Raw genomic sequence first — 23,651 nt, 5'->3', positions numbered from 1 at the left:
CAACCAGGCCTGTGGGCCCCAAGGACTGAGCCCGAGTTCTAGAGCCCACGAGCCTCAAATACTGAAGCCCACATGCCTAGAGCCTGCACTTCACAACAAGAGAAGCCACTGCAATGAGAAGCCCGAGTATCACAGCTAGAGAGTACCCTCTGCTTACCGCAACTAGAGAAAGCCCAGGTATGGCAATACAGGGCCAGTGCAGCCAGGAATAATAAACAAATGAAAGAGGAAGAACGAAGCGTGAGGAAGCAGCCATGTGTCTAGGGCTCTTTAGTTCACAATCCCTGGCTTTCCAAGCCCAAGAAGGTCCCTGCTACATGCCTGTTCTTGGATTCTGTGAGATATCCCTGTATTTGTATAATAATTCTTACTTTTGGTTCAAACTAGCTCAAGTGGGTCTCTTTTCCTTGCAAGCAAAGAGCGTCAGGTACAGGGTAAGAGCTCTAAACTGGGGAAACATTTAATTCTTCAAGTTTTGAGCATAAAAAGAGGCACTATTACTGATGGTCCTTGGACTATAGATATAACCTGGGATAACACATGCAAACCAGGACATGTGGTTCCCCTATCTGTAAGTTAAGAGAAAAAACCACATCACTTTGATCTCATTTCGTGCTTCAAAGGCCATCTGGGAGGGCACATTAGGCATGGGTTGTCATTCTTCTCTCTGAGACAAACCCCGTGGCAGGAAGCTGGTCCAAGGTGGCGGTGGGGGTGTATTGGGGGTGGGGTGGGGGTGGGAGAGGCCTCAGGGACATGTTTTCCTGAACAGTTGACAGAAAGCTGATTCTGGCTGTTGAGGAAGGTCAGGGTTGTGTTTCCTTTCCTTTCCTCTTGATAGATGAATGGGAAAAGGCCTGCTCTTTGATATTGGATTTTCGAAGGCCAAGAGGATGGATGCCATTGCAGGAATGTACTGTTTTGTGGGCGGGACAGTGGGCAAGGACCCGAGGGAAGGAGTCAAGGGAGGCTTCAGAACAGCCCAAGTAGCCAGATGACTGGAGGTGTGGAGAGCTATAAGTGGCGGGGCCAGGGCCTCTGCCTGGGTCTCCAGCCATGGTCCTCGCAGGGCTGCTGCTGCTGCTCACCCTGCTAGCCGGCGCTCACCTGCTGTGGGGCCGCTGGAAGCTCAGAAACCTCCACCTCCCACCCCTGGTCCCTGGCTTCCTGCACCTGCTGCAGCCCAACCTCCCCATCCATCTGCTGAGCCTGACTCAGAAACTCGGGCCTGTCTACAGGCTTCGCCTTGGGCTGCAAGGTGAGGGTCTGCTTCCTTCCTGACCCACAACAGTGAGGAGGGTTGGGGGTGTCCTTTCCTGCTGACTTCCTGCTTTTCCTACCACTCCCCCCGCCAGAGGTTGTGGTGCTGAACTCCAAGAGGACCATCGAGGAGGCTATGATCAGGAAGTGGGTGGATTTTGCCGGCAGACCCCAGATACCATCCTGTAAGGGGTTGCTTGAGGGGAGAAGCAGGGCTTTGGGAGGCAGGGGAGGTCAGGCCTGTGTCTTCCTTGGTCAAGTCGACCCTCCCACCCCCAACCCCTACTCGCAGACAAGCTGGTGTCTCAGCGCTGCCAGGACATCTCTCTGGGGGACTATTCTCTGCTCTGGAAGGCCCACAAGAAACTCACTCGCTCAGCCTTGCTGCTGGGTATCCGCAGCTCCATGGAGCCCTGGGTGGAGCAGCTGACCCAGGAGTTCTGCGAGGTGAGCCTGGACTACCATAGTCAGTCCAGGTCAGCTTCACCCCTCCTGGAAGCCCCTCTAGTTTTTTCACTTATATTACCTGAAGCATGTGGCATCTAGTTCCCTGACCAGGGATGGAGCCTGGGTCCCCTGCACTGGGAGCAAGAATCTTAGCCTCTTGACCACCAGGGACATCCCAGGTCTCTATTTAGTTCATGCTCTTTCTCTTCAGCGCATGAGAGTCCAAGCTGGTGCCCCCGTGACCATCCAGAAGGAATTCTCTCTCCTCACCTGCAGCATCATCTGTTACCTCACTTTTGGAGATAAGGTCAAGGCTCTCTTGCCCTCACATGTGCCTGCCCCCTTCTCCCTGCCCCCCGCAACCTCTCCCTAGATCCTCTCCTGGTTCTGCACTGAAAGGATTTCCTCCTTTTCTGGCAGGAGGACACCTTAGTACATGCCTTTCACGACTGTGTTCAGGACTTGATGAAGACCTGGGACCACTGGTCCATCCAGATTTTGGACCTGGTTCCTTTTCTCAGGGTGAGGAGGCGCAGCCCCGACATGCCTGGTCCTGGGAGAAAGGGTGGGGATGGGGTACAGGCTTCCTTGCCAGCAGCTACACCTTCTTACTCTCTGACCCAGTTCTTCCCCAACCCTGGGCTCTGGAGGCTGAAGCAGGCCGTAGAGAACAGGGACCACATGGTGGAGAAGCAGCTGAGGCGCCACAAGGTGGGAAGCGCTCGTGGACCGGGCTCCTCCCCAGCCGGCAGCAGTGACGTTGCTGCCCAGAGCCAGGCAGCTCCTGGGCCATCCCCGCAGTCCTGGACTCTCGGCACCCTCTCAACACGCTCCCCAAGCCAGGCACTCAGGCCGGCTCCTCCTCCCCTCCCCAGGAGAGCATGGTGGCTGGCCAGTGGAGGGATATGCTGGACTACATGCTCCAGGGGGTAGGGAGGCAAAGAGTAGAAGAGGGCCCGGGACAGCTCCTGGAAGGACACGTGCACATGTCTGTGGTGGATCTCTTCATCGGGGGCACTGAAACCACGGCAACCACCCTCTCCTGGGCTGTGGCGTTCCTACTTCACCACCCTGAGGTATGCCCTGGAGGCAGGCTAGAGATCCTTCCTGGCAGCCTGGCCAGGGTGGCGGGAACCTAACTCACTGATGGGAGTGCAGGCTGTGTTGTGGGGTAGGACTGGGGTGGGTCAGTGGGGTTGGCATGGGTTCTCCCTCTTGGCACAAAGTTTCATGTGAGTTCCTCCAGGGAGTGGTGGAAGTTTGGGCTTCCCTAGTGCTCAGATGGTAAAGAATCTGCCTGCAATGCAGGAGACTCAGGTTCCACCCCTGGGTAGGGAAGATGCCCTGAAGAAGGTAATGGCAACCGATTCTAGTATTCTTGCCTGGAGAATTCCATGGACAGAGGAGTCTGGAGGCTTATAGTCCACGGGCTCGCAAAGAGTCGGATACGACTGAGTGACTCAACACACACACACACACACACACACACACACACACACACACACACACATTCTTGCCTGGAGAATTCCATGGACAGAGGAGTCTGGAGGCTTATAGTCCACGGGCTCGCAAAGAGTCGGATACGACTGAGTGACTCAACACACACACACACACACACATACACACACACACACACACACACACACACACACACACACACACACACACACGAGTGGAGGTTGGCAGCTCGGGGCTGGCCAGTGACAGGATTGGGGCTCCATTTCCCAGATTCAGCGCCGCCTTCAGGAGGAGTTGGATCGTGAGCTGGGCCCCGGAGCCTCATGCTCCCGAATCACTTACAAGGACCGCGCTCGGTTGCCTCTGCTCAACGCCACCATCGCGGAGGTGCTGCGCCTGCGGCCGGTCGTGCCTCTGGCCTTGCCTCACCGCACCACGCGGCCTAGCAGGTGACTCCGGAGGCCTAGGGATGAACGGGCAAGGCCCCAGCGGGGCCTCGGCGGGCCTCTCACTTAACCCTAACCCTCAGCATCTTCGGCTACGACATCCCTGAGGGCATGGTCGTTATCCCCAACCTCCAAGGTGCCCACCTGGACGAGACCGTCTGGGAGCAGCCGCACGAGTTTCGGCCGGGTGCGTGCTGGGGCGGGGGCCTGCGGTGGCGGGTGGCGGTGCAGCGGGGGCCCGCGGCCGGCGGCCAGCGGCCCCTGAGTCCCGGATCGGTCCTTCTGCCCGCAGACCGCTTCCTGGAGCCAGGCGCGAACCCCAGCGCGCTGGCGTTTGGCTGTGGGGCGCGCGTGTGCCTGGGCGAGTCGCTGGCGCGCCTGGAGCTCTTCGTGGTGCTCCTGCGACTGCTGCAGGCCTTCACGCTGCTGCCGCCGCCCGTGGGCGCCCTGCCGTCGCTGCAGCCGGATCCCTACTGTGGCGTCAACCTCAAGGTCCAGCCTTTCCAGGTGCGGCTGCAGCCCCGGGGGGTGGAGGACGGGGCCTGGGAGAGCGCCAGTGCCCAGTGATGGGGGAGGAGTGGGGGGGAGGACTCGGCCAGTCACGTGCCTCGGTGTCTCCTTTTATTGCTCCCGTACAAACCCCTGCCCTCCCCCCTGTAAACATGGTGCTGTGAGATCGCGGGTGGAGAAGGCTTCCGCTGGTGGCTGGGTGGTCAAGGTGGCCCCTGGCTCTTCTCTCGGCGCAACCCCTCAGTGCTCGGCAGTCATGGTGGGGCGCTGGAGGGGTGAGCGGCGGCTCAGCCTTCCCTGCCCGGGGGCCGGTAGCTTCTCGGTCTCAGTTTCATTTCCGTGAAGGGCACGGAGAAATCGAAGCCCTTCCAGTAGTACCAGCTCACTCCCTGGGAAGGGGGTTGTTGGGAGAGAGTCAGTGTCTGATATCCAGCTCTCACCTGCTCTCCCCTCTGGGGAGATGTTTCCAGAAATCAGCCATTGTGTCTCCCCTTTTCCTTCTTAAACCCTCAACTGCAAAGGACTGAAGCAGAATCCTGACCCCTCCCTTTACATCCAATAAATCATCTCCTCCTCAAGATAACCTGGTGAGATTGGCATTATTGTTCCATTTCACAGGCGAGGGCCCTGAAGCGCTGAGCCGTTCAATAACTTATCACGGTGTGTGTCACAGACACCCAGGCAGGTGGAGCCCCAAGCACCCCCAGACCTCTCACCTGGTGGTCCACTGTGCTCCCATAAAGCCCGTTCAGGTTGGCATAGTGGCAGTTCCTGTACCACCAGGCCCCTCGGTAAGAGACGGCACAGGAGATGAGCAAGTTGTTGGGGTCTCGGTCCCGGGCAGAGAAGACACTCCCGCTGTGGTAGCTCATGGAGTCCCCTGGCAGGGCGTGGAAGGAGCAGTGAGGTCCTTTTCTCTTCTCTCCCGGCTCCCCCTGCCCGCCCCCCAGACTGAGCCCTCACCTGCGGTGCCGTGGTAGCCTTCCAGGTGGAGGCGGTAGTACTCATCGGCCGAGTCTACTTGGAAGGAGTCGTACTGGGCAAACACGGCCTCATCCCCAGCCCGCAGATCCACGCGCAAGGAGTAGTCGCCGGCTTTGGTCAGGCTGTGCAGGGCCTCATTGCCTGTGGGTGGGGAGTTTGTGCTCAAGGGGGAGTGTGAGTCCACAGGGCCCCAAGCCCTTCCCGGGTCCCTCAATCCCTGTGAGGCACTCACCCAGCCAGAACTCCCCAGAGATGTTCCCAAAACCATGGGCGTAGTCCTCCCAGTCCCTCCAGAAGTCCGTTTTTCCATCCATGCGGCGCTGGAATACCTGGGAAGTAGGTGGAGGTACCGTCAGCCTGTGGCTCCCGGCCTGGCAACCCCTCCTGGTACAGACCCTGTGGGCTTCTGACCGCCACCCACCAGCCAGCCACCCCCATCGGTCTCCATGTCGCAAAACACGTTCAGGGGTCGCTCGCGGTTGCCATTGAGGAAGATGGTGGTGGTCCGTGATGTGCTGACCCCGTTCTGCATCTCCTCCCCACAGTCCCGGGGGAAGGGGATCCGCAGTCCACCTGGGGAGAGGAGTGAGGGGCCAGTTCTTTATCCAGATCCTAGACCCCTGCTACCCAGTCATCCCCGAGTCTCAGGTCCCAGGGCCCGAGTACCAGTGGTGAAGGAGGTGGACACGGGGGGAGTGAAGCTGTCGCCCCACATGGCCCGGAGCCATGTGCTGTAGGGGGTGGAGGGAAAGAGGCCGCGGAGCTGGTGAGAGGTGACCCCTCCTGGGAGCAGGATCTCCTACGGAACAGACAAGGGGCGGTCAGGGGAGAGGGAGGTGGTGCCCACCCCCAGAAGCAGAGGCAGCCTCTCTGGACCGAAACCTAGGGAGGGAGCTGGCCTGAGGAGCAGGGCTTGGGGCACCTGGGTCTGTCCCCCTGGGGTGTTGAAGCTGAGCAGGTAACCAGTTGGGGAGACTTCGGGTGCCGTCCAAGTGAGCAGGGCTGTACGGGGGGTCACTTCCTTGGCCTCCAAGTCCTGGGGCGCCTCCAACCCTGAGAGCAGGAGGAAGAGAAGGTGGAGATGAGGCCCTTCCTGGCTCTCTTGCTCCTTCCCCCCCTTCCCATGCACCTCACGGACCGCACCTGTGGTGAAGGTGATGCTGGCTGGGGAGGTGAAGTTGGGGCCCCGAAGGCCACGCAAGGTTGCCGTGTAGTTGGTGTGGGTCACCAGGCCCTGCAGGGGGTAGTCCATGGCGCTGCCAGGGGCTGAGGCCTGGAGGGAAGGGGCTGGGAGGGGATGGGTATCAGCGCTGCCCTGCTGGAGCCCAGCCTGCCCTCCACTCCCGCTCCCTGAACGAGTACCCCCCAGAGGCCTCAACCAGCCTCACTCACCCCCTGGGGCTGTGACCTTGACGTCATAGGTATCCACCGGGGTCTGGGGGGGCTTCCAGTGCAGCAGGGCGGATTCATCAGTCAGGTTCAGTGCCCGCAGCTGGGTGGGGCCATCAGGAACTGGGAGAAGGGCGGGGGGTGGGGAGGTGCTCAGAGCTGGTCCCGTCTGCGTTCCCCACCCGTCAGCTTCCCAAACTCCGCTGCACCTCTTGTCTGCCATTGGAGCCTCCAACACCCCCGTTCCCCTCCCCTTCCCCATTCACTCTCAACTCCTACCGGTGCCCTGTTTTCTCCTACTTCCTGCCCGGGGTCCCAGTCCCGCTCACCTGTGGTCAAGAAGCCTGTGAGAGGCTCACTCTCCTCAAAGCCACGGACAGAGACCACAGTCACCTCGTACTGAGCGCCTGGGATCAGCCCCTCGAGTTTATGGGTCCGGCCATCCACCTGCACACTCTGTGGCTCCCCTGGAAACACACAGTGGGCTGGCAGGGAGGCGGCCGGGGAGGCAAGGAGGAACAACGGGGCGGGCAGGGTGCAGGGGAAAAGAGCAAGGACACAGGCCGAAGGGTATTACCTCCATCTGCCAGTTGGTAGGAAACTTTGAAGCCGTCCACCCTGGACGTTGGGGGCGTCCAGCTGACCCTGGCTGAGGTCTCCCTGATTTCGCTGAATTGGAGGTCACGGGGGCTCTCCAGAACTGATGGGAGGGATGTGCAAAGGAATGATGATGAGGGCATGGGGTGGGGAGGCTCCTTCTCCTGGGGCCCCACAGACTCCAGACATGCTCACCACCACCCCCCTTGCCTCTGGACCTGGTAATGGAAGCTGCTCTGCAGATTCCAAGCTCTCCACCACTCACCAACTCCCGCTCTGCCTGTGGCACTAGGTCCCACCCTACAAAGTACAGGACCCCCATTTTGAGGCAGGGCGCCTCTGTGCCCAGGATGGAGCCTCACCTGGGCTGAGGGTCCGGGCTGTGCCCTGGATGCTGTCAGCCTTGTGGGGCCCTCGCAGCCCGTACAGTGTAAGGGTGTACAGGGTCCCTGGATGCAGGTCCCGCAGCACGGCCGAGCGCCGTGTCCCTGGCACCGTCAGCTCCCGCTGCAGCAGGGGACGTAGCTGCGGGTCCAGGGTGCTTGGAGATGGGACTCCGAAGCGGAGCAGGAAGGAATCAAAGGCCTCGGGTGGGGCCTCCCAGTTGAGCCGCAGTGAACTCGTGGTCACATCAGTCACCGACAGGTGGGACAGCCGGGGCCCCGGCTCTCCAGGGGTCTGACCTGCAGGAACTGGCCCTGCAGAGTGGGTGGGAGAGAAGGGTTTGTAGGCAGAAGCACACCAGCTAGGTGCCCCTGCGGCAGATCCCTTCCTGGCCTCATTTCCTTTCTGTAAAAAGGGGCTAGTGAGGGGCTGCCACCCATAATGACAGGTCAGACCCATGATGACAACATGCGTGTCGGGCCAAGGCCTGCCGGAGCGTCCCTTCCTCCCTCCGTGGCGCCCCCTCACGTTCTTTCCCCGTGGGCACTACTTCTGGGCACCCCCTTTCGCCTTCCCAGTCCCAGACTAGAGGCAGCCATGGCCAGGACGCCAGTCCCTCTCTGGGCGGTACCTGTGGTGCCGTCAGCTGAGACGGGCCCCAGGCGCTTCCCTTCATGGAGGCCGTAGAGGAAGAACTTGTAGGAGGTACTGGGCTCCAGGCCGGACACGAGGACCTTGTTCTGGTCGCCCCCCACGAGCAAGGCCTGGGGCTGCCCATCTGTGTCCTGATACTGGACCACGAAGGAGTCGAAGGGGCCCCGGACCACGCTCCAGGAGAGGCGCAGGGAGTCCGGGGACACGTCCCTCACCGCCAGCACCCCTAGGCGGGGCCCTTCAGGGGGCTTGGGGGCCTCCGTGGCTGGGCGCCAGGGCGCTGGTGTGTCCTCTTCTGGGGCTGTGTGGGAGAGGCCCAGGGAGAAGCTGAGTGCGGGGTGGGGGGTGCAGAGGGGCCCTCCCACTGCATCTGACCTTCCAGAGAGGGAGGGTGTCAGGGCTCAGGTTGAGGGGGGGCGCTTTTCCATCCTGGCCACGGCAGCCAAGTGGAGAGAAGACAGGGACGCAGGCTCTCCTAGCATCTTCCTTCTCTTGAATGTGCTGCATCCCTGCTGAGACCCTGACTCCCCTGCCACCACCACCCGGGCCTCTCTGAGCGCCAGCCCGGTGGCCCCATGGCCTCTCTGTGGGGCTCCTATGCTGCCTGAATCCCTCACTTGTTTTCTCCTTCTCTGTCCCGAGGTCTCAGCGTGCCCCACTCTAGATGTCTGCTCGGGCCCTGCTCCTTCCCTAACCCCCCAGGGCGGCCTGAGCCTTGGCAAGAGGCAGGACTCACTCGGTCCCTCTCTGAGCTCAGGGCACATGGGCCTCCCTGCTGAGAAGACCTGAGAATGGAACTGGCAGGAGAACTTGAAGAGCGAATCCCATCAGCCAGGCTGATGTGGGGTTGGAGGGCAGGGGGCGATATTAGGAAGTCTGGAAGGGGAACTCCATCAGTGCAGTCACTCCTATTGCTTTCTATGCTCCTTGCCTGTCTTGTTTTCCAGTAATTTTCCATTTGAGAAAATGCTCCTGACTCATCCACGGGAGGGGGTTTGCCTTATCCCGGCAAGGCCGCTGCCTGCCGGGAGGTAAGAGACGATCCAGAAGGGTGATAGGGAGCAGCTGGCAGCTGTGGGGCTGGGTGGGGGGGAGGGTCGGGGAGGCGGGAGGTTAGGAACCCTTGCCAGGGCTTTGTCTTTCTGCTTGTTTTGGCTCTGCTTTTGACGGACCCCTCGATCACTGTTCTGAGGCTCTTCCTCCTGAGCCCTGGGCAGGGCCCCCTTGCGCTTCCACCTTGACCACGCCTGCCTGACCTGCAGCACAAAGGCCTGAGGATATGCACTCAGGCTGGTTTCCAGGGACCAAGCAGCATGGCCTCCTGCTCACCTGTCATTCCCAGGACAGAGGCGGGGCCCAGGCGCTGTCCTCTAAGGAGCCCGTAGAGCAGAAACTTGTATTTCCTGCCAGGCTCCAGGCCCTCTACGGTGATCTCCCTCTGGTCTGCAGCCACAGGCACCATTTGGGGCTTCCCGTCTGTGCCCCTATACTGGACCACGAAGGAGTCAAAGGGGCCCTGGACCACCGTCCATGAGAGGCGCAGGGAGTTTGGGGTCTCATCCGTCACTGTCAGCTCCCCCAGGCGGGGTGGGTGCTGCCGTTCCTTCTCCAGGGGGGCTGTGGGGAGAGTGGGGGTTGGGGAGAAACCCTTAAGAGCTGCCTTTATCTCAGCCCTGGCAACTTCTGGGAGGAGAGAGGGTCCTCCCCCGACCTGGGGAGACAGGTTGTCCCAGCCCCGCCCTTCCAAAGGAGCCAAGTTTTTGCCTCTGGGGGGCCACTGCCCAAACTTCTGGCCCCCACTGCCTCCTCTCTGTGATGAGGGCACAGTAAATGCAGGAAAGATCACCTCATGAGAGAGGGCAGGCTGGGGTTGCAGGAAGGGCCTCAGTTTCCCCTGATTCCTGACCCTCAGAGCCTGGAATGTGGCCAGAGCTGAGAAAGGCGCCCAGAGGATGTCTGGGTTGTCAGGGAGACGCCCCCAAACAGTCAGAGCTGGCCCGGGCAGTCAGCCAAGCTCCTGGGCTCCCATTGCTGGCCATGACCTCCCCCTGCCTTGCCATCAGCCTGGGCTCTCCTTGCCACCTGCTTCCAGTCAGCACTAACTCCACTAGACCAGGGTGGCTGGCTGGGTCAGGGGGAGAAGCCAGGGGCAGAGCTGAGAGGATGACAGGCAGAGGGGAGCACAAAAGGGACATGTCTAGGTGGGCGTGGGTGCTGACTGATGAGGGTTGGAGAAGCCTGTATCCAGTCTCCACAGTGAGGGTTTGGGGAAGATAATTATGGAGTCTGAGACCCCCAGTCCCCAGCTGGCCATGTGCCCCATCCTTGTCTGGCCAGGGTGACTCATGGTCCTAGAGGTGGGGTAAGGGTCAGTGACCCACCTCCACCCCTTCCTCAAGGGGCTGAGTCATGGTCACAAGACACCAGATTTTTCCATGGTCTTTCTGCAGCCAAACCCTCCCATATTTTCCACTTCTTGCCATAGAACTGGAATGGAGGGAGGAGGATGTGAACATTTATTGAGCCCCATTAGGTATTATTCATAACCATAATGCAGGTCTGGAAACTGAGGCTCAAGGGAAAGAAGTGGCCTGTCCAAGTCCACATAGCTGGCAATCAGAAGTTGAACACAGGTCTGCTTGGCTCCAAAGTCTGAGTTCTTTTTATTATATTGCCAATAAGAGATTGAAGGAAATAAATGCTTAGAACAGTGCCTGGCATTCAGTAGGGACTCAATAAATATTTGCTTTTGGTGTTATGATTGCCATGTCGAAATCCCCGGGGCCAGCTCTGGGGGCTTAGATGAAAGACAGCTCTGGAAAAGACTGTGGGCGGGGGGACCCGGGGCTCACCTGTGCTGCCTTCAGTGGAGATGGGACCCAGTCGTTTCCTGCCTTCCAGCCCATAGAGCAGAAACTTGTATTTCCTATTGGGCTCCAGGCCGGGGATGGTGACCTCACGCTGGTCGGCGGCCACAGGCACCACGCGGGGCTGCCCGTCCCTGTCCTTGTACTGGACCACGAAGGAGTCGAATTCACCCTCAGGGACGGTCCAGGAGAGGCCCACAGAGTCCGGGGTCACATCCGTCACCGTCAGCTCCCCCAGGTGGGGAGCAGGTTTTGTGTCTGGGACTGGACAAGAGAGAGGTGCATGGAGTGTGACAGAAATGAGACAGGCAGCCTCCTCAGGGTGCTAGGGTCTAGGTACTGGCTCTGGGTGCTGGGAGGGGGTGACAAGGTCACAGGTCAGGAGGAGGGGAGGCAGAGGAGTAGGGATTAAAGAGGGGCCAGGGAAGAGAACAAGTGTTCCTGGGGATATAGGAGGAGTAGGATAGGAACGAGAGGGTAACCAGGTACTCAGGACTTGGATTTCACTGAACCCAGTAAATAAACTGGGGTCTGGGGTGTGGAACATGGAGACGTGAAATTCCACAAGCGAGTGGATGATGGTCAGGTGGCAAAGGCAGCCTCCAGCCCTCACTCACGAGTCTTTGCGTCTGCAGAGACTGGGCCATGTCGTTTCTCATCCCGGAGTCCGAACAGCAGGAACTTGTACTTGCGGCCAGGGGCCAGACTTGAAACTGTGACCTCTCGGAGGTCTCCACCCACGGGCACTGTCTGGGGCTGCCCCTGCACATCCTTGTACTGGACCAGGAAGGAATCGAAGGGCCCCTGCTCCACCGTCCATGAGAGGCGCGCTGTGTCCGAGGTCACGGCTGCCACCGTCAGCTCCCCCAGGCGGGGTGCCAGCGGGGGCTCCGTAGTCAGGGAGGCTGGAACAGAGCAGAGAAGGCTATGGTCAATGACAGGACCCTGGGCCAGAGTGGGGGGGGCTGCTCCCTGGCTGTGAAATGACCATTTGCAGCAAACTCTTCTTAACTGCTTCATGTGTCCCAGGCACTGCTGTAGGCAGTTTGCAAATAGTGCTTTTAATCTTCACACAGTCGCTGAAGTAGGTGCTTTTATCCTTAGCACCCTTGTTGTGTGGGCATCCATGGTGCAGAGAAGTTAAGAAACATTTGCAGAATTAGTACCTTCAGAGCAGGATTCAACCTAGAGAACCTGGTTCTCCATCTGTGCTCCGAGCTGCTAAAATGTTCGGTCAGGGAGGCTGAGGAAGTCACACATGAACATCTGAGCAAGTCTGAGGGTCCAGATCATGAAGGAAGGAAGAAAGCTGAAACGTATGGGGCAGAGGCTACCTGTTGAGCTGACCCTGAGCACACCGTCCGTCAGTCCTCAAGCAATTCAAGCATGGGGGTGGGATCCTCAGCACCACGTGAGGAAAGAGAACAGGCTTCATTTGTGAGAAGTGCTGATATCCCAAAGAGGGAAACAAGAGGGCAACAGAGGGAAACCTATGGCTCAGGGCTTATTCTACTACTCACCAGTCACGCCCACGGTGGACATGGGGCCCACGCGCCGCCCCCCGTGCAGGCCGTACAGGTTCATCTTGTACTTGTGTCCGGGTTCCAGGCCCCCAATGGTCACCTCGGTCTCCTCGCCCCCGACACGCACCACCTGGGGCCCGTCCCTGCCCTTGTACTGGACGGTGAAGGAGTCGAAGTGGCCCTGAGGGACGGTCCAGGAGAGGCTCAGCGAGTCTGGGGAGGATCCTGTCACTGTCAGCTCCCCTAGGAGGGGCTCCTCGAGGGGCTCCGGGGCCTCTGTGCTGGGTTCTGTGGGGCTGGGGGTCTCCTCCATCTCTGTGGGGCTGGGGGTCTCTTCCTCTGAAGCTGAGAAGAAGGAACACACAGAGGGTGAGGCAGGGTCCCCGGGAGATGTCCTTGGGTCTCCTCCCAAGCCAAGGTCCCCACTGGGGACCCTGAGGTCAGTTCAGAGGAGCCTAAGGAGGCTGGTGGTCCTGCTCGGTCCACACCTCACAGACATGCCTGGAGTCTCTGGGGTCAGCTGTGGGGACCTGGGCTGCCACCAGCATGGCTCACAGAGGCCCTTCTCTGCTTAGGAGGACCCTTTAGTCCTCAGGGAGCCCAGGGGAGGCACTTAGGGCATCATGGCTCAGCCTGGAGGAGAGGGGCCTCCTGCACCCCACTCCCCATCACCTGAGGGGGTGATCCTCCCATTCTACCGTCCACTCACTGGTCACCCCGATGACAGAGATGGGGCCCACACGCTGGCGGTCATGGAAGCCGTACAGGTTCATCTTGTACTTGTGGTCTGGCTCCAGGCCCGAGATGGTGACCTCGTCCTCGTCCCCAGGCACCCTCACCGCCTTGGGCTGCCCGTCCCCATTCTTGTACTGGATCAGGAAGTGGTCGAACTGGCCCTCAGGGACGGTCCAGGAGAGGCTCAGGGAGTCAGGGGTGGCATCTGTCACAGTCAGCTCCCCCAGGCGGGGCTTTGTGGGAGGCTCGGGGACCGCGGTGGATGGGGTTTGGGTGGTCATGGAGTCGTAGTCCAGAGCTGCACAGAGACATACAGGATAGGTGAGGCCTCGTTAGTACTCAGTTCAGCATATAAAGGGGTGTATTACAAAAATAAAATAATAAGGTACAGGACATGTCTGTCCACAGGAGCTCTAACTCCTCTTTCTCTTAACTCTTTCTTTCTGGTCCCTTTAATGTTGGCCTTCCTGGCACCTTAGCCTCATCCACCCTGCTCTCACCCCTACCTACCAGCACCCTTCCCCACACACAGGCCCACATGGCCACTGTGCTCTGGGCCTCCCTCCACTGCGGTCTCATGGCATCTGAACTCCTTTTGGCTCATGTCTTGGCCCCCAAGCAGCTCAGAAGAAGCCCCATCCCCCTTCTCTAATCAGAAACCCGGAGTCTTCTTGGATCCATTCCTGTTGCCATCTGCTGTCCTCCCGGGTGGTGCTAGTGGTAAAGAATCCGTCTGCCAAAGCAAGAGACTAAGAGATGTGGGTTCAATCCCAGGGTCAGGAAGATCCCCTGGAGGAGGTATGGCAACCCACCCCCGTATTCTTGCCTGGAGAATCCCATGGACAGAAAAGCCTGGCTACAATCCATGGGGTCACAGAGTCAGCCACGACTGAAGCAACTTAGCATGCATGCACCAGCTGCCATAAGACTCAGAGTGTCCAATTCTCTCTCTGGAGTTCCTCCTGCATCTTCTCACTCCCCACATCTGCAGCCCTGCCACCCTTGTCTGGGATGCCCTTACCTGTCACCTGGGTTACCACCTCCCTATGAGTCTCTCTGCCTCCCTCCTCCACCTGTTCTTCACAGGGAGCCAGAACGAGCCTTTAAAAGCACATCTGAGGGTCTCAGTCTTAGCATAAAACTGGGCAGCAGTTGTCTCTATCCTGGGAGAGAAATTCCTGGCTCCCTGAGCAGTCCCAACCTCTCTATCCCCATCTCAAGACTATCTCTCCCACCCCAAGAATTTCATACAAAATCCTCTCTTGTGCCATGATGTTCCTAGTACCGACTGAGACCCTTCATCCTGTCTATAAGTGTTACCAAGATAACGCCTGCCGGTCGTCAAGTCTCAGCTGTCCCGTGGGAACCTGTGGACACCCGTGGGCAGGCAGGCTGGTGTTGGCCTCACTGCCCAGTTTTGGCCTGGCCGTGGGGCTTCCCGTCACCTACACATCCACCTTTGCTGGTCCACAGCCTGTCTGTGAGCCCCGTTGGATAAGAACTGGTTTCTATGCCACGTTCAAGGTTTATCTCAGTGAACTTCCTCAGTGCTTGGCTCAGGCCACCCACAACTTTCTTGAACCACTGGTGTCACAAGTCTGTTAACACCCAAACCGTGCGGCTAGGGGGCGTTTCAGTCCAGACACTAAACTCTGAGCACACTCCTGCCTTCCTCCACAGCCTCCAGTCAACTACCGAGAGGCCAAGCTCGGCTGAGCTCCTGTGAGGACCTCAGGCATGCAAGCACGATTCTGTCTGATAGAATCTAAGGAAGTGTCCAGTTGCTTTGTGAGGAGTTTTAGCAGAGTGTGGTCCCTGGACCAGCAGCATCAGCATCAGGGAGGACTTTAGAAATCCAGTGTGTCCAGCTCCAGCCCAAACCTGCCAAACCTGAATCTGCCTTTTAACAAGAAGCCCCGACCATCTGACGTTCTGGAAAAGACGTGCTGCTGAGAATATTTATGTTTTCATTAAGATGGGAATAAAGGGAAACTTCCAGGACCTGTCCTCCCCATCCTGCACCCCACGCTCCCCACCTCATGCATTGGTCACGCCCCGCACTCACTCACCGGTCACGCCCACGGTGGACACGGGGCCCACGCGCCGCCCCCCGTGCAGGCCGTACAGGTTCATCTTGTACTTGCGTCCGGGCTCCAGGCCCCCAACGGTCACCTCGGTCTCCTCGCCCCTGACACGCACCACCTGGGGCCCGTCCCCGCCCTTGTACTGGACAGTGAAGGAGTCGAAGTGGCCCTGGGGGACGGTCCAGGAGAGGCTCAGCGAGTCTGGGGAGGATCCTGTCACCGTCAGCTCCCCCAGGAGGGGCTCCTCAGGGGGTTCTGGGGCCTCTGTGCTGGGCTCCGTGGGGCTGGGGGTCTCTTCCACAACCTCCTGAGGGTCTGAGAAAAGAGATTGGGGGCAGAGGCTTAGATGGCGACTTGCTTTGACGTCTGCTGATATCAGCAGAGACAACCAGGGGCATCCAGCGAAACACCCCTCAAGCTGCAGGCCTGGAAGCTCATGCAACCTCTGGGTGCAGCATTCGGTGACTCCACGCAGGGGAGACCGAAACACACCCGACCCCGTCACATACTGGCTGGCGGGCACCATGAACCTTCAGAAGGCAATTCGGACATGCATGTTGGGAGCCAAAATACTGCTCATTTCCTTTGAACCAATAATCTCATTTCTGGGCAGCTATCCTAAGAAAATTATTAAAAAGCAGGAAAAGTTGTATCACTGGAGTTCATTTTGGGATTATTCATGACAGTAAGATGTGTCAGGACTCCAAAGGAACCACAGAAGAAGATTAATTTTGTTATGCCACTTTCACCATGAAGCATCAAATGGCCATTAAAATGATGATTAATGACGGTTGTGTAGCCACAGGATAAATGCTCTCAGTGTAACTTAGGTACAAAAAAAGTTAAGAGCCAAGAATTACATGAACCCTCTGCAACCTGAAAACATGCGGGCATGGAAAACACAGAAAGAAAGGGTGTTACACACATTGTTATGAATGGTGGTTCTTGGATCAGAAAGTGGTCCGATGAGAGATTTTTTTCCCCTACTTTCCAAACTTTCCATCATGTTGCTATATGCTTTTCAGAGAAAAATACAGACTTAAAAAGAAGCCCTGGATTGTAAGAATCAGTAGTCCGACGGTGGATGTGGAGTAGGGACATGGGTCCCTCTGTGCTTTTTGCACATGCTTGTGATTTGCATGAGAGGGGGCCCTCAGTCCGAAGTGTCTTCAGGAGGGAAGAGTGAACCGCACACAGACAGTTGACTCACCCCCCAAAAAGATTGGCTCTCAGGAGCTGGGTTCTCCCACGTGCAGAGGGACCCTGGTGACATACTGTCACGACTAATAGTGACTTAGAAAAGCCACCCTGACTACAAGTGGGGAATTTAATTCACCTTGGGAGTTTTTTTCCCTCATTTCTTAGAGACTAGAAACTGTAACTTTTTCATAATCATCAATGAAATAAATTTAAGAATGATAAGTGGAAAAAATGGAAGGGATACAAAAGAGGAGACGATGTATTGAAAAAAAATTTCCTGATTATAAAAGAAAAACTGCTTGTCACTTAAGAAAATGTAAATGACACAGAACAGAACAAAGTGGGAAAAAAATGTACAAAATATTCTATTGTGTCCCACAAATCATGTATCCCGTGGGATGTGTTTCCTTCCAGTTGTCTTACTATGCAAGTTATTTTCAAGTGGTTTTGATTAGCCTCCTTACAAACATTGTAAACTCTTATTTCATTGTAAAGTATAAAATAATTGTCTTATGTTTAAACATTTCAATGATGCCATAGTAGGTCATTTCACAGATTGTTGTCTAATTACTTAATCATCTCAGTGTGATTGGATGTTGGGTTGTTTCTTTCATTTTTTTTTCTTGTTATAACAAAGAACGCTGTGATTTGTGATTAAGACGGAAAGAAAAGAAAATTCTATCAAAGTCAAGCTTGGTCTGAGCCTGACATATTTCACCCTTCGAGGCAGCCAGTGACTGATCATCAGAGGAGGTCATGCTACTACTGTGGACAATGAGGCTGTGGGTGGACAAAGGCCAGACCACTACACTCGGGTCACAGCACAGGGCCATGGAGGAAGGGCATAAAAGGGGTTCAAGGTCTGGTGAAATAACAGAGCAGTCAACCAGGTCACCCATGAAGAAAAGGTATTTCCACCCCAGAGACCCGTGAGCCCCGCCCTCACTCACCGGTCACGCCCACGGTGGACACGGGGCCCACGCGCCGCCCCCCGTGCAGGCCGTACAGGTTCATCTTGTACTTGCGTCCGGGCTCCAGGCCCCCAACGGTCACCTCAGTCTCCTCGCCCCCGACATGCACCACCTGGGGCCCGTCCCTGCCCTTGTACTGGACGGTGAAGGAGTCGAAGTGGCCCTGGGGGACGGTCCAGGAGAGGCTCAGCGAGTCTAGGGAGGATCCTGTCACTGTCAGCTCCCCCAGGAGGGGCTCCTCAGGGGGCTCCGGGGCCTCTGTGCTGGGCTCCGTGGGGCTGGGGGTCTCCTCCATCTCTGTGGGGCTTGGGGTCTCTTCCTCTGCAGCTGAGAAGAAGGGACACACAGAGGGTGAGGCAAGGTCCCCGGGAGACGTCCTTGGGTCTCCTCCCGAGCCATGGTCCCCACTGGGGACCCTGAGGTCAGTTCAGAGGAGCCTAAGGAGGCTGGTGGTCCTGCTCGGTCCACACCTCACAGACATGCCTGGAGCCCCTGGTGTCAGCTGTGGGGACTTGGGTCGCCACCAGCATGGCTCACAGAGGCCCTTCTCTGCTTAGGAGGACCCTCTGGTCCTCAGGGAGCCCAGGGGAGGCACATAGGGCATCATGGCTCAGCCTGGAGGAGAGGGGCCTCCCGCACCCCACTCCCCATCACCTGAGGGGGTGATCTCCCACTAGGTCCCACCCTGAGGCTTCCACCATCCACTCACTGGTCACCCCGATGACAGAGACGGGGCCCACACGCTGGCGGTCATGGAAGCCGTACAGGTTCATCTTGTACTTGTGGTCTGGCTCCAGGCCTGAGATGGTGACCCCACTGTCATGCCCTGGCACCCTCACCACCTGAGGCTGCCCATCCCCGTTCTTGTACTGGACGGTGAAGGAGTCAAAGTGGCCCTGGGGGACGGTCCAGGAGAGGCTCAGCGAGTCTGGGGAGGATCCGGTCACCATCAGCTCCCCCAGGAGGGGCTCCTCGGGGGGCTCCGGGGCCTCTGTGCTGGGTTCTGTGGGGCTGGGGGTCTCCTCCATCTCTGTGGGGCTGGGGGTCTCCTCCTCTGCAGCTGAGAAGAAGGGACACACAGAGGGTGAGGCAGGGTCCCTAGGAGATATCCTTGGGTCTCCTCCCAAGCCTTGGCTTTGACTCCGGGCCCTGAAGTCAGTTCGAAGGAACCGGTCCTTGGGGTTGGGTGATCCTGCTTGGTCCACACCTCACAGACATGCCCGAAGCCACTGGGGTCAGCTGTGGGGAGCAGGGTTGCCACCAGCTTGGCTCACAGAGGCCCTTCTCTGCCCAGGAGGACACACAAAGGTAACCATGGCTCAGACTCGAGGAGAGGGGCCTCCCGCACCCCACTCCCCCATCACCTGAGGGGGTGATCTCCCCACTAGGTCCCATCCTGGGGCTTCCACCGTCCACTCACTGGTCACCCCGATGACAGAGACGGGGCCCACACGCTGGCGGTTGTGGAAGCCGTACAGGTTCATCTTGTACTTGTGGTCTGGCTCCAGGCCCGAGATGGTGACCTCGTCCTCGTCCCCAGGCACCCTCAGTGCCTTGGGCTGCCCATCTCCGTTCTTGTACTGGATCAAGAAGTGATCGAACTGGCCCTCAGGGACGGTCCAGGAGAGGCTCAGGGAGTCGGGGCTGGCATCCGTCACTGCCAGTTCCCCCAGGCGGGGCTTGATGGGAGGCTCAGGAGCTGTAGTGGGCAGGTCTGTTGGGGCTTGGGTCATTTCTTGGTCTTTTTCTGAGGCTGGATCAGGAGACAAAGAGAATGGTGACATGCTTCCTGAGCTCCTTCCTAACGGGATGGGTTCTGGGATTTCTCCCAGATACACTCCCAGGGCCCTGAAGCTGGGATGCCAGTGCCCCAGGGTTAAGACTTCATTTCCCTAGTTTAAATGTTCAGCTTCCAGGGGCAGGGCACACACTGTGGAGATGTCAAGATGGTACGGTGGGATGCCGCGGACCTCAGCATGTGCAGCATGGAACCTGCAGGAGCTGCTGAGCGAATTCACTTGGTGGGCCAGGACTCACGCTTTGTAACAGCACCATGTCTAACAGACACGTCGCCTCAGGAGGTGCCTGTGCTCAGGTTCCTAAGTATTTTCCTTTAATACCTCCTCTGGTTTAGAAGGCCTTTCTGAGCATTTGAGAATCTAATTTAGATTCCACAGTTGACAGCAGAGATGAGACCACAGGAAATCAGATCATCTTTGTAGTTGGGTTGCTTGGGGACCTTGTATTAATTCTCTTGCCAGTTTATGGCAGGGACAACCCATCACACCCACAGATTTCTTTTGTCTTTCCTGTTCTGCATACAGTTTTATTCTGGCTTAATAGCTGAATTATAAAATCATCGTGTTTCATATCTCCATTGTGTTTGGGAACCAGGTTTTAAGCATGTCGCAGGTAATAGCTATAAAGGAACTTAACAGAAGCAATCAACAGCCAAGATGAGGAGTAATTAATGAAGAGAAAATATCTTGTTTAGCTGCACATATGACTAATATTAGGGCTTCCCTCATAGTTCAGTCAGTAAAGAATCTGCCTGCAATGCAGGAGAACGGGGTTCGATTCCTAGTCAGGAATCTCCCTCTGGAGAAGGAAATGGCAACCCACTCCAGTATTCCCACCTGGAGAATCCCATGGACACAGGAACCTGGTGGGCTCCAGTCCATGGGATTGCAAGAATCAGACACGACTTAGCGACTAAGCCACCATGATTAATGTTAACTACTGAAGTAACACTATCCATGATAGCAGGGTTCCGTGTTGACATAGAATCCATGGGTATCAGTATCAAATAGAATTTTACCCAGTGAAATCAATAATAATTATGAGAATTCACCCAAGGGTTTTTAGTAACTAATTTTCTTCCTCAAAAGGAGGAGCCAGTAGTTACCAAACACTGGGGGTGAGCCAAGCCACGACCACCCTGCCAGACAGGTATGGCTATTCTTTCCGCACGGATGCTGAAAGGAAGGCACAGAGAGGCTGAGTGACTCTCTCGAGGTCACACAGCTCTAAGGGGCCGAGAATAGGGCCAGCCCCAGGTCTGCCTGAGTCTATTATTTCCTTGGCATCCTCCCTCTTCAAGGACTCAAAAAGTGTAAAGGGTGAGACAGCTAAAGTGACACTAAGGCTTAGAGTGAAGACAGGCACAGAACCACTCCCAGGAGCTTAGGAGGCTCAGGCTCAAGAACAGTGGGAGAAAAACACGAGTACTGGCAATTAAAGGGAAACTAGCCCAGCTCAGGGCCAGTGTCCTGCTGCACACTCACCAGTTAAACCGACAGTGGAGATGGGGCCCACGCGCTGGCGGTCGTGGAAGCCATACAGGTTCATCTTGTATTTGTGGTCTGGCTCCAGGCCCGAGATGGTGACCCGATCCTCGTTCCCGGGCACCCTTACTGCCTTGGGCTGCCCGTCCCCGTTCTTGTATTGGACTAGGAAGTGATCAAACTGGCCCTCGGGGACAGTCCAGGAGAGGCTCAGCGAGTCAGGAGTGGCATCTGTCACAGTCAGCTCCCCCAGCTGTGGCTTCAGAGGAGGGCTAGCAGGGGGCTCCTCTTCTGGGGCTGGGGAGAGAGGCAAACAGAATCGTTCCTGCTGCAGGAAGGAACTGCTGAGGCCCTGCTCTCCTGGGTTCAGGCCAGAAGGTGGGCCAGCTCTGGGGGCCTAACTTCAGATCCAGCTGTGCCTATGCCATCACAATCTCTTTGTGGCCTCCTTATGGTCCATCCAATGTGCCAAGTGGCCTCTTGCCTTGATGCCTGAATGTTCTTTCCCCAGATGTCAGCATGGCTCATGTTCACACTTCCTTTAAGTCTTCATTCAAATGTCAACTTCTCTTTAGGGCCTTTCCTGCCCACTCTATTTAAAATCTCAGTTCTCCCAATTGTAACCTATCTTTCTTAATTGGATCTGATTCCAGCAAAAAATTGCAAAAGAACAATTAGGACACTATCAGGAGGCTGTGTGCTTAGTCACTCAGTCATGTCCAACTCTTTGTGACCCCATGGACTGTAATGTAGTCTTCCCGGCTCCTCTGTCCATGTGGATTCTCCAGGCATCAATACTGGAGTAGGTTGCCATGCCCTCCTCCAGGGGATCTTCCTAACCCAGGGATCGAACCTAGCTCTTACGCATTGTTGGCGGATTCTTTACCGTCTGAGCCACCAGGGAATCAGGAAACTAGTAATACCCGAATATCTGGTTTTTAAAGGCATAATCACTGTGTCATGGTTACTTTTAAATGATCTTTTTGAAAAGAGCAGTACACTTAAATATGTAATGATGAAGTAAAGAGCGTATAGAATACATTTAAAAATGTTACAGCAGTGTATCCATACAATGGAATATTATTTGACTATAAAGGAATGAAGTCCTGCTACATGCTACAACACAGATCAACTTCAAAAACGTGCTAAAATGTGGTAGAAGAAGTCAGACATGAAAGAAGCAGGTATTGTATGATCCCAGTTATATGATGTGTCCAGAAAAGGCAAATCTACAGAGACAGAAAGTAGATTTGTGGGGATTGGAAATGGGCATGAAAATGGGTCTGGACACCAGATATCATCTCAATGTGGTGGAAAAGTTCTAAAATTATTAATAGATAGTGATGATGGTTGTACAATTCTGTGAATACTAAGATTGATAAGCTGTATGCTTAAAACAGGTGAATTTTATGGTATGTAAAGTATACCTCAATAAAGCTGTTAATAAGGAAAACATTCTAGGACTTCCTAGTGGTTAAGAATCTGCCTGCCAACACAGGGGACATGGGTTTGATCCCTGCTCTGGGAAGATCCCACATGCCGCAGAGCAACTAACTCCTTGTGCCACAATTACTGAGCCTGTGCTCTAGAGCCCTCCAGTGGTAACTGCTGAACCCCCCAGCACCTACAGCCTGAGCTCTGCAACAAGAGAAGCTGCTGCAATGAGAAGCCTGTGTATCGCAACATAGAGTAGCCCCCGCTCGCCACAACTAGACAAAACCTGTGTGTAGCAATGAAGACCCATCACTGCCAAAAATAAAGTACATTAAAAAGAAAAGAAGAAGAAAGATGATATTCTAGTTGAGGATGGTGGGAAGTGAGTGGGGTCTGGATGAGCTAGACTGTCCAAGACGTGCTTTTTGGTTGAAGCAGGGTTATTGACACATAGGAATTCATTATACTATTCTTTCCCTTTGGATATATGTCTGAAATTTTATATCATAAATACTTGTTGAGATTTAATATTTCATTGCATTTGTCCCAACACCCCAAAAGTGTTCTTTTCAGAGTTTCTACGCAAAGCAGAGAGCCACAAACAGGTCATGTATGACTGGCTTGGAGGCCTCAGTCCTCAATGGCCTCTCAAGGGCAAGCATTTCCCTGGGACTCCCTCTTCCTGCTCCTAGATCACACTTGTCCTGAAGTGCTGAATGGATAATGAATGAAGAAGAGATTTGGGGGTTTTAGGGTCTTCAGTGGAAGACACTTGAGAGGCTCTACAATGAGACCTTTCCTGAAACCTCATCCCAAGCCCCGCCCTCACTCACCGGTCACGCCCACGGTGGACACGGGGCCCACGCGCCGCCCCCCGTGCAGGCCGTACAGGTTCATCTTGTACTTGCGTCCGGGCTCCAGGCCCCCAACGGTCACCTCGGTCTCCTCGCCCCCGACACGCACCACCTGGGGCCCGTCCCTGCCCTTGTACTGGACGGTGAAGGAGTCGAAGTGGCCCTGGGGGACGGTCCAGGAGAGGCTCAGCGAGTCTGGGGAGGATCCTGTCACTGTCAGCTCCCCCAGGAGGGGCTCCTCAGGGGGCTCCGGGGCCTCTGTGCTGGGTTCTGTGGGGCTGGGGGTCTCCTCCATCTCTGTGGGGCTGGGGGTCTCTTCCTCTGCAGCTGAGAAGAAGGGACACACAGAGAGTGAGGCAAGGTCCCCGGGAGATGTCCTTGGGTCTCCTCCCGAGCCATGGTCCCCACTGGGGACCCTGAGGTCAGTTCAGGGTCAGTTCAGAGGAGCCTAAGGAGGCTGGTGGTCCTGCTCGGTCCACACCTCACAGACATGCCTGGAGCCCCCGGAGTCAGCTGTGGGGACTTGGGTCGCCACCGGCATGGTTCACAGAGGCCCTTCTCTGCCTAGGA

General features: G+C 56.5%; 2 protein-coding genes across 6 annotated transcripts in view; one reads left to right on the top strand and one right to left on the bottom strand.

The window, feature by feature from the left end:
* Positions 1-1,012: 1,012 nt before the first annotated feature.
* Positions 1,013-4,178, top strand: CYP21A2 (cytochrome P450 family 21 subfamily A member 2). The gene is made up of 10 exons (XM_065912789.1): positions 1,013-1,258; positions 1,356-1,445; positions 1,553-1,707; positions 1,919-2,014; positions 2,128-2,229; positions 2,332-2,418; positions 2,583-2,783; positions 3,436-3,614; positions 3,695-3,798; positions 3,904-4,178. The coding sequence occupies exons 1-10, from the start codon at positions 1,057-1,059 to the stop codon at positions 4,176-4,178; spliced, it is 1,491 nt and encodes a 496-aa protein (XP_065768861.1). The 5' UTR covers positions 1,013-1,056.
* A 39-nt stretch (positions 4,179-4,217) lies between these two features.
* The window catches only part of TNXB (tenascin XB), a 57,675-nt gene continuing 38,241 nt past the window's right edge, over positions 4,218-23,651 (bottom strand). For 4 of the 5 annotated variants that reach the window (XM_065912081.1, XM_065912080.1, XM_065912082.1 and 1 more), the window contains 24 exons: positions 23,061-23,408; positions 20,794-21,090; positions 18,930-19,262; positions 18,219-18,569; positions 17,489-17,836; positions 15,324-15,653; positions 13,229-13,552; positions 12,517-12,864; positions 11,614-11,901; positions 10,982-11,260; positions 9,459-9,746; positions 8,107-8,430; positions 7,454-7,789; positions 7,072-7,194; positions 6,824-6,961; positions 6,498-6,617; positions 6,249-6,392; positions 6,028-6,158; positions 5,772-5,904; positions 5,527-5,678; positions 5,338-5,434; positions 5,085-5,246; positions 4,838-5,001; positions 4,218-4,510 (listed from right to left, as the gene is read on the bottom strand). In XM_065912081.1, the coding sequence (XP_065768153.1) occupies positions 4,409-4,510; positions 4,838-5,001; positions 5,085-5,246; positions 5,338-5,434; positions 5,527-5,678; positions 5,772-5,904; positions 6,028-6,158; positions 6,249-6,392; positions 6,498-6,617; positions 6,824-6,961; positions 7,072-7,194; positions 7,454-7,789; positions 8,107-8,430; positions 9,459-9,746; positions 10,982-11,260; positions 11,614-11,901; positions 12,517-12,864; positions 13,229-13,552; positions 15,324-15,653; positions 17,489-17,836; positions 18,219-18,569; positions 18,930-19,262; positions 20,794-21,090; positions 23,061-23,408 (5,660 nt within the window). In that variant the 3' untranslated portion in view covers positions 4,218-4,408. The remainder of the gene's footprint in view (positions 4,511-4,837; positions 5,002-5,084; positions 5,247-5,337; positions 5,435-5,526; positions 5,679-5,771; positions 5,905-6,027; positions 6,159-6,248; positions 6,393-6,497; positions 6,618-6,823; positions 6,962-7,071; positions 7,195-7,453; positions 7,790-8,106; positions 8,431-9,458; positions 9,747-10,981; positions 11,261-11,613; positions 11,902-12,516; positions 12,865-13,228; positions 13,553-15,323; positions 15,654-17,488; positions 17,837-18,218; positions 18,570-18,929; positions 19,263-20,793; positions 21,091-23,060; positions 23,409-23,651) is intronic. The other variant, XM_065912084.1, reaches the window with a different exon arrangement.

Source organism: Muntiacus reevesi, chromosome 20 (genome assembly GCF_963930625.1).
Source record: "Muntiacus reevesi chromosome 20, mMunRee1.1, whole genome shotgun sequence".
Lineage (NCBI taxonomy): Eukaryota > Metazoa > Chordata > Mammalia > Artiodactyla > Cervidae > Muntiacus > Muntiacus reevesi.
The sequence above is the reverse complement of the archived record's forward strand: the minus strand, read 5'-3'. Positions and strand labels throughout refer to the sequence as shown.

What these genes read in the sequence shown, in the direction of transcription:
- CYP21A2 (XM_065912789.1), top strand. Translation starts at nt 1,057, where the DNA reads ATGGTCCTCGCAGGGCTGCTGCTGCTGCTCACCCTGCTAGCCGGCGCT. An exon ending in GCTTCGCCTTGGGCTGCAAG is followed by an intron (nt 1,259 to 1,355) that starts GTGAGGGTCTGC and finishes TCCCCCCGCCAG; the next exon opens with AGGTTGTGGTGCTGAACTCC. An exon ending in ACCTCACTTTTGGAGATAAG is followed by an intron (nt 2,015 to 2,127) that starts GTCAAGGCTCTC and finishes CTTTTCTGGCAG; the next exon opens with GAGGACACCTTAGTACATGC.